At 54.0% G+C, this 14720-nt stretch overlaps 1 protein-coding gene across 1 annotated transcript; it reads right to left on the bottom strand.

Moving 5' to 3' along the window:
• Positions 1–66: 66 nt before the first annotated feature.
• Positions 67–14120, bottom strand: stag3 (STAG3 cohesin complex component). Its single transcript, XM_066722706.1, has 33 exons — positions 14059–14120; positions 13203–13445; positions 12935–13037; positions 12334–12489; positions 12150–12246; positions 11979–12055; positions 11191–11395; positions 10047–10198; positions 9646–9719; positions 9310–9433; positions 9090–9188; positions 8491–8570; positions 8159–8266; positions 7160–7259; positions 6978–7089; positions 6746–6849; positions 6378–6470; positions 6152–6241; positions 5847–6047; positions 5656–5723; positions 5469–5556; positions 4501–4581; positions 4309–4398; positions 3842–4010; positions 3433–3572; positions 3164–3265; positions 2850–2998; positions 2409–2531; positions 2079–2254; positions 1434–1599; positions 1052–1180; positions 864–969; positions 67–692 (listed from the first exon to the last, which is right to left on the bottom strand). The coding sequence occupies exons 2-33, from the start codon at positions 13409–13411 to the stop codon at positions 639–641; spliced, it is 3825 nt and encodes a 1274-aa protein (XP_066578803.1). The 5' UTR covers positions 13412–13445; positions 14059–14120; the 3' UTR covers positions 67–638.
• Positions 14121–14720: the final 600 nt, after the last annotated feature.

Genomic DNA, 14720 nt, shown 5'->3' with positions numbered 1-14720 from the left:
AACTGGTATTCAGAGTGGCACTGACACTGTGAGAGAGGCATTGTGGGTAAAAACTGAATGAAGATGTGAGCCTCTCAAACAATAAAAATCATAATAGAAGAATGTATGCCTTCAAAATAAGCATTTAATTGATGTTCACAACATCAGAATCAACAAAAACAATCTGACAAAACCAATAAACAAACTTTTACCACTGGATTAGATATTTATATAAAAACTAAGCCAACACAACTGCTCTCTCTCTCAAACATTTTACATTGAATGTCGGAACAAACAAGGATAACAAACTCAAATCACAAGAATCCTGAAAACAACTTTGCCGTTATAGTATCAGCAGTATGAAATGAACATCTAGAACACGTGACATGTAACACTCTCGCTCTCACACTCCTATAATAACCACAGGGGCCAACAGTGGCCACTCCAGCCCACAACCAGTCTGTCAACACATCCACACAGACGGCCATGTCCATTATAACGTTAAGGAGCAGTTTGTACCCCAGTAGACACAGGCTGGGACTCGACCGAGCTGCGCAGTGGAGGGGCGTCCCCGGTTCAGGGCCACGCTCTGGTCCCCAGCGGCCGAACAGGTCTCTGGCTGTCATCGCCCTTCCTCGGGTTCCTGGGGTCCGGGGGACTCAGTCGAAGAGGTCCTGCAGGAGCCCCCCGTGCCGCTGGTGCCGTGTGGAGGGCTGTGGGGCAGAGCGGGGCAGGCGGTGAGCTGGGCGTGGGACACACGCGTCGACACGGCCAGACACGACAATACGGACGTCTTTATAAAATGGGCGAGTTATCAACGTGGCAACACATGCACCACCGTGACATCATCAACAAGCGCCGGAGACATGGGTGGACGGGCTCACCAGGCGCTCAGCCGGTGTGCCATCCTCCGACTCCACGCTGCTCTCGAAGTCCTCGATCTCGGCCTCCTCGGGGGCGGCGTCCTCATCCTCTTCGATCAGACTGAGCCTGGGAGAGACACGGACACGGTCATACACACACACACACACACACGTGGAAGAGCCCTTCGTCTTGGCGGCCCTGCACTCACAGGTACAGCTGGGAGTCCAGGTCCGCGCTGGGGTCAGGGGAGCGCTGGGGGCTGGGCAGGGCGCCCCTGCTGGAGGGAGGAGGCATGGCAGCCTGTCTCTCTGTCCTGGACTGTCTCTGGGGAGGGGGACTGATGGGAGGACATGGAGAGTTGCAGAGACAGAGACAGAGACAGACGCACTATTTATCCTTCTGTTGTACATAGGCAATTATCCACAGGGCGAAACACTGGGGTCCATTCATCAAGGGTTTTACACAAATTCACTATTTCAGACACTTTTTCCTTATTGAATAAAATACAGATTCGATTTAACAGGCATCTTTGTTCATTCATTTCACTTTTTAAAAACAGCGGTTCAATCCAGACACCCCCAATGCCACACCTGTGTGAGAAGTCCCTCTCGGAGTCCCCCCCCGAGGCTGGGGAGTCGCGGGGGGCGCGGGACGGCGCTCTCAGCGCGGTGGAGGCGAGGCTGGGGGTTGGCAGCTTGTTGGAGAGGTTGCTGCTGCGCTCAAGCCACACGCCTGCGGCAGGACTAGAGCTGGTGGCTGAGAGGGGGAGAGGAGAGGAGAGGGAGGGAGATAGAATGGGGGAGAGAGAAAGAGAAAGAAAGGTGAGAAGGAGAGCGGAAAAGAGAAGAGTGAGAAGGTGAGAAGAAGAGGGAGAGAGAGAAGGGGAAGAAGGTGAGGGAGAGGAAGAGTGAGAGAAGGGCGGAAGAGAAGGGTGAGAAGAGAGAGAGAGAAGGGTGAGAAGGTGAGAGGAAAGGGGAGGAAGGGGGAGGGGAGAGAGAGGGAGAGGGGAAGAGGGAAAAATAATAAGGACGATAGAAGGGTGAGGAAAGATAGTGAATGAAAGGGCAGACGAGAAGAAAAAGGAGAGGAAGAGAGACCGGCAGAGACATTTAATACCCCTGCTCTTTAATCCCCCCTCCACCCCCCAGCCCTTGGTTTGTCCTCCCTCTCTCTCTTTGCTAGGAGTGTCCGTCCGCCCTCCCTCCTGCCACTCTTCCTCATCCCTCTCTCCTCACCCTGCTTGGCTGCCCTCCTGCGCTTGGCGGCGGGCGTGTGTGTGGCCCCAGCGCTGCTGGAGGTCCGGTCCAAGGCGGCCCTGTCCCTGGGGCCGCTCTGCAGGGAGCGCTGGTACACAGCCAGGGCCGTCCAGGAGGGCAGGGGCGAGGGGGCCACACGCTGCAGGAACCCAGCACTGACGGAGAGAGGGAGGGACATGGTTGTATTAATACAAAAGTGTCTCTATAAATGCAGGAGTGCAAGTTGTATTTATGTATCTGACAGCGGTCCAGTCATTGTGTGTGTGAGGGTGTCAGTGTGTGAGCGGGTCACTCTGGGCTGGCACTCACAGCAGGGCCCGGTCCTGTTTGATGAGCTTGAAGCTGAACTCACTCAGGACCTCCAGGAAGGGCAGCTGTGGGGGTGGCTGGCCAGGGGCCCCGGGGTCCCGCAGGGCAAAGCGGATCCCGTCCCTGGAACACAGAGCAGCCTGGGACCCTGGGCCTGAACATGGGCTGAGCCTGGACTCTCAGAGCCGAGACCACCCTGAACACAAGTCGCTGAGACCGCCCTGAACACGGCTGGACCACTACCACTATCACAAGCCACCCGCAGTGGCGATGATGGAGACAGAGACAGAGAGAGTAATGGAGGGACAGGGAGAAGAGGACACGCAGTGTGAACTAGTAAGAGCGAGACGGGGGACACAGGAGCAGAAAACAGGAGGGAAATAGACAGACCAAGAGAAAAGAAAGAGACAGAGAGGGAGAGAGGGAGAGGGAGAGACTGACTTGTGCAGGGTGACCAGCGGCTCTCTGGCCAGGTGCAGGTCGATGCCGAAGGTCATGGCCAGCCGGCGCGCCAGATCTCTGATCTCACAGAACTGCGGGCTGGAGGTGTCCAGAGGGGAGCCCTGCTCCTGCAGCAGCTCTGAGAACACCTGCAGAGAGAGGGACAGAGGGAGAGAGAGGGGAGGTGTGTGTGAGAGAGAGGGGGTGGAGACGCTCAGACAGGCAGACACTCAGACATGCTCAGACACACCGTCAGAAGCAGCGACACACTCTCCGCCACGCACACAGACATACGCTCCGACGCGCACACAGACCTGCTGCAGGCTCAGACACACGGTCCTGGCGCTCTGCACCCGGCTGATGGCCCTGGCCTTGCTGAGCGTCTCTCTGATGATGTCGCCATAGTCGTTATAGAACTGAGGGAGACAGACAGACCGGTCAGTCAGGAGGAACCTGTGCACTATAGTGTTCTCTCTGTCCCACCCTCTCCCCCCTTCCTTCTCTGCCTCTCTTTCCTTCCCACCTCCTCTTACTCCCCCCTTCTCTCTCTCGCTCTCTCCTCCCCTCCCCCTCTCCCTCAGACCTTGTGGTAGTGCTTGAAGACGTCGGTGGCGGCGCTGAGCTCCAGCACGCTGAACACGATCAGCTTGCAGAACCCGGCCAGCTGCACCCGGCGCCGATGGAGAGCCTCGATGCGCTGCACCTGCGCCTCCTCGTCTTCGTCTGGGAGAGAGAGAGAGAGAGAGAGAGAGAGCTCTGTGATTGGTCCACAAAAACCAGAGGTCCACATGTCACAGGTGGGAGCGGGAGCCCACCGGCATCTCTCTCTCCCCCTCTCCCCGTCTCTCAATCTCATCTCTCACTCCGTCTCTCTCCCTTTCGCCCTCTCTCTCTCTCACTTTCCCCGTCTCTGCCTCCTTCTCTCCCCTTCTCTCGCGCTCTCTCCCATCTCTCTCTGTCTGTCTGTCTCTCCCCCTCTCCTTCGCTCTCACCATCCACCAGGTCCTCCTCGCTCTCCACGAACACGTAGTCCAGGATGAAGCCGGCCATCTCGGAGCGCAGGGCGGGGGAGGGGGGCGACACCACGGCCTGCAGGGACCCCCGTCCCGCCACAGCCTGGGGACTGCAGAGCAGGAGCAGGTCACACAGCAGCAGGAACGCCTGGGAGAGGGGGAGAGAGAGGAAGAGAGAGGAAGGAGAAGGGGGAGAGGTGGGGGAGAGAGAGAGAGCAAAGAGCAAGCGGAAGAGGGAGATGGGGAACAGGGGGAGGGGGAGACAGCAAGGGGAAGAGGAGGTAAGAGAGCAAGGGGAAAAGCAAGAGGGAGAGGAGAGATCAGAGGGATGAGAGAGAAAGGGGTGACCAAGGGCAGTGTGCAGGACAACGAAGCACACGTGTGTCCTCTAACACGGCCCTCAAAGGTAGACCCTCTCTCAGGCCGGGCCCTGGCGCCACCTGTACCTCGTCTCTGATCTCCCGGGCTGCAGACAGGCAGCTCTGACCCGCGGTGCACAGGGCCCTCAAATGCTGCCGCAGCTGGCTGACCTGCGCCTGGGAGAGGGGGAAGAGTTACTACAGTGTTGCCCTGTGGGTGTCTGTGCCGCCACACTGCCTCCAGGGCAGCGAGGGTCCAAGGGGCTCAGACGCTCTTACCCGGGTGGGCTCCGAAGTGACGGCCCTTGTCAGCTCCCACAGCACGTGCAGGAAGGCACAGCGCAGCGCGGGGACCATGATCTGAAACACGGGAGAGACACAGGGCCACACTTGAGAGACACGGACGCACTGACACAGACGCAGCTACACTGAGAGACAGAGACGCACTTATACAGACACAGCTACACAGACGCATTGAGAGATACTTCATGATAATAACAGTTTTCTTAAGGTTGTTATCCACTCCCCTCCCCCTCTCAGAGACCGCATCCAGCTCCAGCCCCAGGGCGGCGCTTGGGGCCTGTAGTGAGAGACCGACAGAGCTGTCCTCAGCCCCACAGCAGGATTCAAACACTACTAACCGAGTGCCTTTCAGTCCCGGGGCAAAAGAGACACTACCCCCGGGGTGACCGCAGGCAGAGCGAGATTGGAAAGGAAGGCTGGGTTGGAGGTGCAGCCCGAGGCGTGTGAGGGAGTGAGGACTACTGAGAGAGGAGGACTCGGGCTGCCTGTTAGTATGAAGACCCTCGCTGGAGGTAAGAGAGTCACATCATGTGACGCTGTCTGGAATATCCAGTCTATGGTATCTATTACCCCTTTTCCACTGGCATATCCTTGCATAAGCCCCGTTTAGTGTGTTAAATCTCCGTTTAGTGTGGCTTATTGTACTTCGAAGATATGTATTATTATTGTTATCAACCAATTTGACTTAACTATCAATTTCAACTTCACGTTAAGCCCAATATAGTACCACATTAAAGAACGTTCAACCTTAAGCGCAACACACACTTGGCTACACAAGATACTTATGATTTTTATATCACTTTAAACAATCTTTGGTGTACCAGCCTGGATGGTGTCAGTCATCAGTCATTTAACTGGCGAAGTTTGGATATAAATGTTGGGGCGTGTCTGGTTATATGTGTGTGTGGGGGAGCGTGTCTGGTCATGTTTGTTGCGGCAGTCACCTCCTTGTCCAGCTCGCCGCTCTCCACTCCACTCTTCAGAAGTTGGTAGCAGGGCTTGAACATGTCCCACTGCGTCAGGTCCTTCGCACTGGGGCACAAATCACACACAGACACACGCACACACTGAGTAACTTTTACAGTGACCTCCGCCACAAACGCACAAACAGAGCTAAAGCCTTGGACTGACTTGTACAGGGCGGCGATCCTCTTCAGAGTGGCGGCTGCATTGTACATCTCCACATCATCCATAGTGCCCTGAGAGAGAGAGGGAAAGAGAAAAGGCAGAATAACATACTAAAAGACTTTAGTCCGTCCGTCTCCTCTGCTGTTCCGGTGGGACGAGGCCCTGAAGCCTGGGCCCCCGGTGTCGCCCAGTACCTGCAGCAGGTCCTCCAGGGCGGGGCTGAAGCAGTCAGTCAGCCCCTCCATCAGCCGACCGAGGGCCACGTCGGCGCGGCCTGCGAAGGTGTAGCGCTCACTGCACAGCGCCGCGAACACACTCGCACACGCCTCCAGCACGCCTGGGTCCGTGTGCTTCTCCACGATGCCGGCCACCTGCGCCAGGAGCAGATCCAGGTGCTGAGGGAGAGAGAGAGAGAGAGAGAGAGAGACATATATATCGAGTCCCCCAGCACAGAGGAGAGGAGAGGAGAGGAGAGAGGAGGAGTGGAAGAGCATCTCACCTTCTCCCGCCGGCCGGTGCAGTAGATCTGAAGCTCGAAGTACAGAGGCACCTGCAACAGACTGGACACCTTGTCCTTGTCCGCCGAGTACTAGAGAGAGGACAGAGACACACACACTGAACTCAGAAGGGAGAGACAGGGGACAGAGAAACAGGGAGAGACAGGTTGACAGAGAGAGAGAGAGAGACAGGGAGGGAGAGACAGAGGGACGGACATTCATGGTTACCTTGGCCAGCAGGTGGGGCAGGACTGTGATGAAATGGCTGGTCAGCAGCAGCTTGTCGTGGGTCTGTGTCTTCTTATCCTTTGCACTCAGCACCTGAGAGAGAGAGAGAGGGAGAGAGGGGGAGGGGGAGGGGGAGGGGGAGGGGGGAGAGAGAGAGAGAGCAATGGGGTGGAGTTGAGAGGAACTAATTGTTATGTCACATTATATAAATCTATGACATCACTACTGTTGTTGTGACTATGCTGTCATTGTTATTATCATTATTCACGGTTACTGCTCTTTGACAATTGGACACTATTCCTTGGGCAATACTGGAACTGGTCCTGCCAATAAAGCAGTCTCGCTCTCTCACTGTCTCGCTCTCTCACCCTCTTCCCGCTGGTCCGGCCCACAGGAGGCAGGTGCTGGGCGGCCTGTCTCAGCGCACACACCATCAGCTCGATCAGGGCACTTTCCTCGTCGTCTGCCAGGTCTGCAGGGGGCAACACAGGGCAGGGAACATGTGGGGGAGAGACTGGTCACAGAGAGGTGAAGCCAATTGGCTGGAAACTACCATTCTCTACCTGTCCCTCCCTCCCTCCCTCCCTCCCTCCCTCTCACCCTTCTCTCCTGGTCCCTCCAGCAGCAGCTCACTCATCATCTCCCAGTCCTTCAGCTCGGCTCCGGCGCTGTCCCACAGGCTGTCCACCAGGTAGGCGGCGTGCTCGTGGAGCTGAGACACACAGGGACACTCAGATCAAAAGCACACACGCACACGCACACACACAACGAGGAACCCGTACCTCGGTCTGTATGTAGAAGGACAGCAGGACCCTGACGATGGCCACTCGGCGGCTGACCAGCTCTCTCTCCCGGCCCTCTCTGTCCACCTCGATGCACAACCTACAAGAGCACCGCAGCACTCAACACCACACTGCACACCTCACGGACCACCACACTGCCCAGCCCTGAACACCACACTGATCAGTACTGAACACCACCCTGAGTGGGCAGGAGAGGGCCGGGAAAGAAAGAGTGAGCGAGAGGGACAGGAGTAGGGATGTTAATGATTAATCGAAGATCAATTAATTGTCGATAACAATCTGATCGATGGCAATTCATTTGATCGACGTAGGCCATTTCAATTTAGTATCACTATGTAATTGTTGTTGGAGGGAAAACTACCTGAAGAAGCTAGAGGTAAAATCCAAAGAAGGATGAAGTGAACAGAAAGAAGCGTGGCTTGGGATCACTTTGATTTAAAAAAGGATCATGTTCACTGCAAATACTGTGATTCTGTATTAAAATATAACACCATAAAATATAACTGTGCCAATGATGTATCACCTGACAAACAAACATCCAGCTGCCTTGGCTAGAAATAACTGTGATGAACTTCGTGCAAAGAGGATAACGCAAGAGATTTGACAGTTAATAGAGAAAGATATGATGCCAATAAATATTGCTGACGGCGCAGGTTTTGGGGCTTAATTAATTTGTCAACACCTTATATTTGATTGACTCAATTTCTGTTTTAAGATTTAATCCAAAAGTGAGGTAAGAGCGTTGCACGTGTTTTCTGATCTACCTGGTGCCAAATATGTCCACGTCTTGTTAAAATAAAGATTTTATTGAGGAAAAAACACACATTGGAGATTTTCTGCCATAAGCAAAGCCCCCAATTTTTTATAAGATTAATAGATTGATTGATCTTTAATGATGTCGATGGTCGATTAAGGAAAAGTCTTCAAATTTGCAACACTAGACAGGAGAGAGAGAGAGAGAGAGACTAGAGGGGTCACCTGTTGTAGAGGAAGGCCCCGGCTGCTGAGGCCAGGCCCCTGTGGGAGGCGTAGATCAGCGGGTACACACGGGCACAGTCCTCGTCCGTCAGCATGTCCTCCGTGTTCCTGACGCACACGGGACACGCACACGTCAGGGGGGTTGAGTCTTTATCAGGGCTTTGAGACACAGTTCACACCGTGTCCTACAGAGGGCCTGACTGTGCCTCAGCTGGTGTCTGAATTGGCCCCCGATTGCCTGATAGCGCTCTGAATTCAGTCTATGACCCTTTACAGGCATTTTTTAAACTACTAGGACCCGCCCACGTCCCCCAACAGGACCCCCCACTCACTGTTGGAGGAGAGCCACCAGCCGCACAGCCTCCATGGCAACATCACACTCCTTGTCCTGCACCATGCTCAGCATCCGCTCCTGAGACAGACAGACAGGGTCTCCCTCCGCAGACACACGGACACACAGACAGACAGGGTCTCCCTCTGCAGACAGACATGCACAGACACACAGACAGACAGGGTCTCCCTCTGCAGACAGACAGACAGACACACATACAGGGTCTCCCTCTGCAGACAGACACACACAGACAGACACGCACAGACATACAGACAGACAGGGTCTCCCTCTGCAGACAGACACACAGACAGACACGCACAGACACACAGACAGACAGGGTCTCCCTCTGCAGACAGACAGACAGACACACATACAGGGTCTCCCTCTGCAGACAGACACACACAGACAGACACGCACAGACATACAGACAGACAGGGTCTCCCTCTGCAGACAGACACACAAACAGACACACAGACAGACAGGGTCTCCCTTCGCAGACAGACACAGAGACAGACAGGCTTTTGACTCCTTGAGCTTATACACAGAGAGGGGACACACACTCACACTGTCACACACACACACACACTATAGAACAGTGACCTTGAATCTGCTGGTGAAGAGCTCCAGTCTGCCGGTGAGCTCTCTCTGGCTGTACACGCCCTGCAGGGCCTTCAGACACTTCAACCTCACGGGCCCTTGCTGAGGAGAGGACAGAGAGGCACACTTGCAACACACTGTGGATACGATCAAACCATGTGGGTACTGAAACGTGCGTTACGTTCATTGTGCGTCTGGGCACTGGAAAAAATAAATGCCACACCTTGTCATGCAGCGTCCAGCCCAGGTATTTGAGGTACCCATCATTGAGGAAGCGCTGGCTGTCCTGCAGCATCCACTCGCCCACCTCCTCCATGCACAGGGCCCTGATCTCGGGGATGGTGTCCCTGTGCACGACACACACACATGCACACGCACACGCACAGAGGAGTAAATACGCACAAAGCACAACCGTGACTACACGCCACGCAGTGCAACTTCCATTTTTAACTTAATCAACTTAACCTTAATTAAGGACATCCAAATTAAAAGATGGCACACCAAGCGATTGAAAGTGTGTGTGTGGCCCCAGGCCCCTGTGCTGGCCCCCGGTGCTGACCTGTATCGGTGCACAAAGATGCCCCTGAAGATGGCAGTCATCATCCCACTCAGCTCCTCCTGGTGCTCCAGAAGCTATGGAATTGCAGTCGTGTGTGTAATTACAGTGAGTGACGGTCAGTGTGTGCAGTAATTACAAAGTGTGTCAGTCACGGTGTGTAGTAATTACAGTGTGTGCAGTAATTACAGAGTGTTGCAGTCAGTGTGTGCAGTACTTACAGTGTGTGTCGGTCAGTGTGTGCAGTAATTACAAAGTGTGTCAGTCACGGTGTGTAGTAATTACAGTGTGTGCAGTAATTACAGAGTGTTGCAGTCAGTGTGTGCAGTACTTACAGTGTGTGTCGGTCAGTGTGTGCAGTAATTAAAGAGTGTTTCGATCAGTGTGTGCAGTATCTGCGGTACCTCGGCGTGCGAGCTGCGCAGCTCCTCCAGCCGGGCAGGCGCTTGGCGGTATGGCTCCTTGCCCAGCTCAATGCCATACTGCCGCTGACTGGTCTCCCACTGTGCCGCCACACTGACGCCCACCTCCACCAGCGCCGTCATCAGCTTCAGAGCTGCGGGAGACCAGCACACACATCAACACACACAGATGCACAGACACACACACACAGAGACAGAGACACATCAACAGAGAGAGACACGGAGACGCACAGACACATCAACAGAGAGACAGAGACACAGAGACGCACAGACACAGAGACACATCAACAGAGACAGAGACACACAGACGCAGACACACAAGACACATCAACAGAGAGACAGAGACGCACAGACACACAAGACACATCAACAGAGACAGAGACACACAGACACATGAACAGAGACAGAGACGCACAGACACAGACACATCAACAGAGACACAGAGATGCACAGACACAGAGACGCATCAACAGAGAGACAGAGACGCACAGACACACAAGACACATCAACAGAGACAGAGACACACAGACACAGACACATCAACAGAGACACAGAGATGCACAGACACAGAGACGCATCAACAGAGAGACAGAGACGCACAGACACACAAGACACATCAACAGAGACAGAGACGCACAGACACATCAACAGAGAGAGACACACAGACACATCAACAGAGAGACAGAGACACAGACACATCAAGAGAGACAGAGACGCAGACACACAAGACACATCAACAGAGACAGAGAGACGCACAGACACAGAGACACATCAACAGTGAGACAGAGATGCACAGACACACAGAGAGACAGAGACACAGAAACGCAGACACATCAACAGAGACAGACACAGAGACACATCAAGAGAGACAGAGACGCACAGACACACAAGACACATCAACAGAGAGACAGAGACGCACAGACACACAAGACACAGAGACACATCAATAGAGAGACAGAGACGCACAGACACATCAACAGAGAGACGGAGACACATCAACAGAGACAGACACAGAGACACATTTACACAAAGAGACACACAGAGACATGTGAACACAGACACATTCGCACAGAGACGTGCACAGTGACACACACACACACACACACACACACACACGCGCGCTGACCTATGAGGGTGCTGGTGTGCCGGAAGGCGCGGACCTGCGAGTCGGACAGGCCGGTGAGCAGCGAGATCAGCGCGTTGAACAGGTACTCGTCGTACAGCAGGCTGTGCTGGCAGCTGCGCACCAGCAACCGCACAAACTCACACAGGTTAACCCGGAACTTCCGCCACTGCGGCCCGGGGGTGGACAGGGGGTAACTGCCCGAGTCCTGACGGAGCGAGGGAGGAGAGAGAGTAAGAGAGAGGGACCGGGAGAGAGGCAGAGGCAGGAAGAGAGGGAGAGAAGGAGAAGGAGGGAGGGTGGGAGAGAAACGGTGCAAGACAGAAGGAAAGAGAGAGGGTGGGAAAGAAGGGAGGAAGAGCAGGGAGACAGAGGGAGAGAGGGAGGAAGGAGAGAATACAAAACCGGGAGAGAGGGAGGGACAGAAGGAGATGGAGGCAGGGAGACAGAGGGAGGGAGCAGGGAGAGAGGGGAGACAGAAGAAAAGATAGGGGGACAGGGAAGGAGAGAAAAGGAGGGAGGGTGGGAGAGAGGGGAGTGAGAACAGGGAGACAGAGGGAGGAAGGAGAGAGAGAAACCAGGAGAGACAGAAAGAAAGATGGGAGAGAGAGAAGGAGGGAGGGAGAGAGGAAGTTGAGAATACAAGACAGAAACCAGGAGAGGGAGGGACAGAAGGAGAGGTACAGCAGGGAGACAGAGGGAGGAGGGAGAGAAACTGGGAGAGACGGAAGGAAAGATGGGGGGTGAGAAGGAGGGGGAGAGAGAAGGGAGGAAGGGAGCGCTGTCATCACCTCGTCGAACTCGCGCGTCAACCAGCTAATGATCTCTGCGTTCTGCATGCGGGCGAACATCTCCCTGCTCACCACCCCTGCAACAACACCCCACACAGTCCAGAGATCAGCGACGCATGTGTGTGTCCATATGTGTGCGTTTGCCCGTGTGTGTGGCCTCCGCTCTCTGACCTTTGCACCCACTGCACTGCACTACGAAGTTGATGAGCTCCAGTAGCCCCGCCTCCTTCTCATGCTTGTAGCTGTCCAGCCAATCATCGATGACCGCCTGGGGAAGCAACCAATCAGCAGGAGTCCGACCCACCATCCCTCCCTTCCTGACATCTATTCATCCACCTCTCCCTCCATCCCTCACCCTCATGGCGCTCTTGACAGAGCGCACAGCCTCGTACAGGACCCCGGCGGTGACCGGCTCCGGCGCCATCGAGTTGGCCGGGGATCTGGTGGCGGCCGCCCCAGGGGGAGTGGCCCTGCTGCCCTGGGCTGTGCTGCGCTGGGGCCGCTTGGCCGCCTGCGGGGCCGAGAGATGACACACTGGTCAGGAGGCTGGGGAGAGGCCGTGTGCATGTGCGTCTCCTGTTCATTGTGTGTGTGTCTCCTGTTCTCTGTCTGTCTGTGTGCCTGCTGTTCTGTGTGTGTGTGTGTGTCTCCTGTTCTCTCTGCGTCTCCTGTTCTGCATCTCCTGTTCTCTGCGTTTGTGTGTCTCCTGTTGTGCATGTGTGTGTCTCCTGTTGTCTGTGTGTGTCTCCTGTTTTGTCTCAGTGTGTGTGTGTCTCCTGTTCTCTGTGTTGAGTGTTGGGTGTGTCCAGTGCATCTCTGGTCCTGCATGCGTGTGTCTGCATGTCGAATGACTCTCTTCGTGTCATCCAGTCGGTCTACATGTCCGTGCGTGTGTGTGCGTGCATGTGCTTGTCCGTGTGTATCGGTGCGTGTCCAGTGCGTCGCCGCCTGCTGACCGGTCCACTCCTTGCCGCGGAGCGCGCCGCCCTCTTCCTGGAACTCTGGCTCATCTGGGCCTCGAAGTCACTGCTGGACTCCGAGAGCTCGTCCCACTCCTCGCTGCGGAGATGGACGCGTGTCAGGGAGCAACATGCTTAGAGCACGGGACTGCAGACACAGACCCCTCCGTGCAATAATCATGCAAATAACCCATCACTTATGTGTTAATAAAAGCTCATATTTATAATTTATTACTTTAACATAAAAAAATACGTGGTCTCCAACCTATCACGGCCATCGTCCTCTGGCTCCTCCCCCAACACGGATTGGAGCGTAATAAAAGGGGCGGGGCTGTACAGGGCCACTGCTCTCCCATTGGAGCTGGGAGAGGACATGTCGAGCCCTGATTGGTTCCTGACTGAGAGGGAGGGGTTTTGCAGCGGCGAGCCACGCCTCCCTAGGGAAGTCTGCCGCCCAGCCCTCATGGCCTTCATTGCTTCAGGAAGAGAGACAGCGACAGCACCAGATCTACCGAGACACAAATACCGCTTTCTGCTCATATGTATAGATCTCAACATAGTAGCTGAACACAAATACAAATATTACTTCTGAGACAGCCATTCGAAGCTATATTGATTGAACGTACCTTCCCATCACAATAAGTTATAACACAAGCAGTGGGCAGTGCTGGTTTAAAACGCCATAATTACAGTAAAAACGAGTTAAAATACTCTCTATTGTTATTATTATTCCTTCCGACACCCATCGCAGACCTGAAAGGACCATTTTAGAGTCAGCAACGTTGACTCTCCCTCCATAAACAAGTCTGTCAGTCATTCGGCGCCATTTTAATACACAGAGCAACTTCATTCACATACTTAACACACGTCGCACATAAATGGTTAAAATATAGACAGACTAGGTTATGAACTGAATCCGCTTGTTGTTGATTTCTTATTAATTCGAATATCTCGCTCTCACTTCGAAATCAAAATCATCGCTATTGGGATGAGTTATACGATCCACATTTCATATAGCGAGGTAAATAACTAATTAAGAAATAACACGCCGACCCAGCCCGTGTCAAAGTCTATATATTTGATGTAAATGCACATTTTAATCGAGTTTTGTCCAGTTTTACCTCAGTTTGGGCGTCTCGCCGCTTCCGGGCTGACAACGACGCAGCCGGGTCTCGGCGGGAAAGGGCGCAACAACTGCGCATGTGCACAGAGGTCTGCGCTGCTCCGACCATGAGAGTGGCGGGACTGTGCAGGTCTGCGCAGATCATTTTTAATGAGCCTGGGATAAAACAGAACACGTATAAGCAGATGTAATTTTCACGGTTGATGCCGGTTGTTGTCGCTATCCATTTGAACACAATTTCAATATTCAATGTATTCAATGGGTGGCTCAATTAGGTTTAATTGGGGGATGAGTTGGACTGGCCCGTGTCTCTCCGGGACCAGGACTAAGTAGAGACCCCGCTGTTTTAAATGGCTGGTTTCACATTGCAATTAAAACACTCAGTAGGGCTGGAGCGACTGGGAGATATTTCAATAATGCATGGCACACCTGGAGTGCCCGGATGTCGCCATGTCCTCTACTGTCTGCTCCCTAATGTCATCCATCGATTCCGGATGCTGACTGCGGATGTAAAGGTCACTTAATAGGCGTCCATCTGTACTGGATTGCACAATTAGTCTACAGTAATACCCCCCCCCTCCTCCACACACACAGAACAATCACAACAATCTGCTTTAAAATACTGTTCGAGTACATAGCTGTGACGTACATCAAAGAATG

Source organism: Amia ocellicauda, chromosome 14, assembly GCF_036373705.1.
Source record: "Amia ocellicauda isolate fAmiCal2 chromosome 14, fAmiCal2.hap1, whole genome shotgun sequence".
NCBI lineage: Eukaryota > Metazoa > Chordata > Actinopteri > Amiiformes > Amiidae > Amia > Amia ocellicauda.
The sequence above is the reverse complement of the archived record's forward strand: the minus strand, read 5'-3'. Positions and strand labels throughout refer to the sequence as shown.

What these genes read in the sequence shown, in the direction of transcription:
- stag3 (XM_066722706.1), bottom strand. Translation starts at nt 13,411, where the DNA reads ATGAAGGCCATGAGGGCTGGGCGGCAGACTTCCCTAGGGAGGCGTGGC. An exon ending in AGGATCGCCGCCCTGTACAA is followed by an intron (nt 5,557 to 5,655) that starts GTCAGTCCAAGG and finishes TTTGTGCCCCAG; the next exon opens with TGCGAAGGACCTGACGCAGT. An exon ending in TGTGTCTGAGCCTGCAGCAG is followed by an intron (nt 2,999 to 3,163) that starts GTCTGTGTGCGC and finishes CTCTCTCTGCAG; the next exon opens with GTGTTCTCAGAGCTGCTGCA.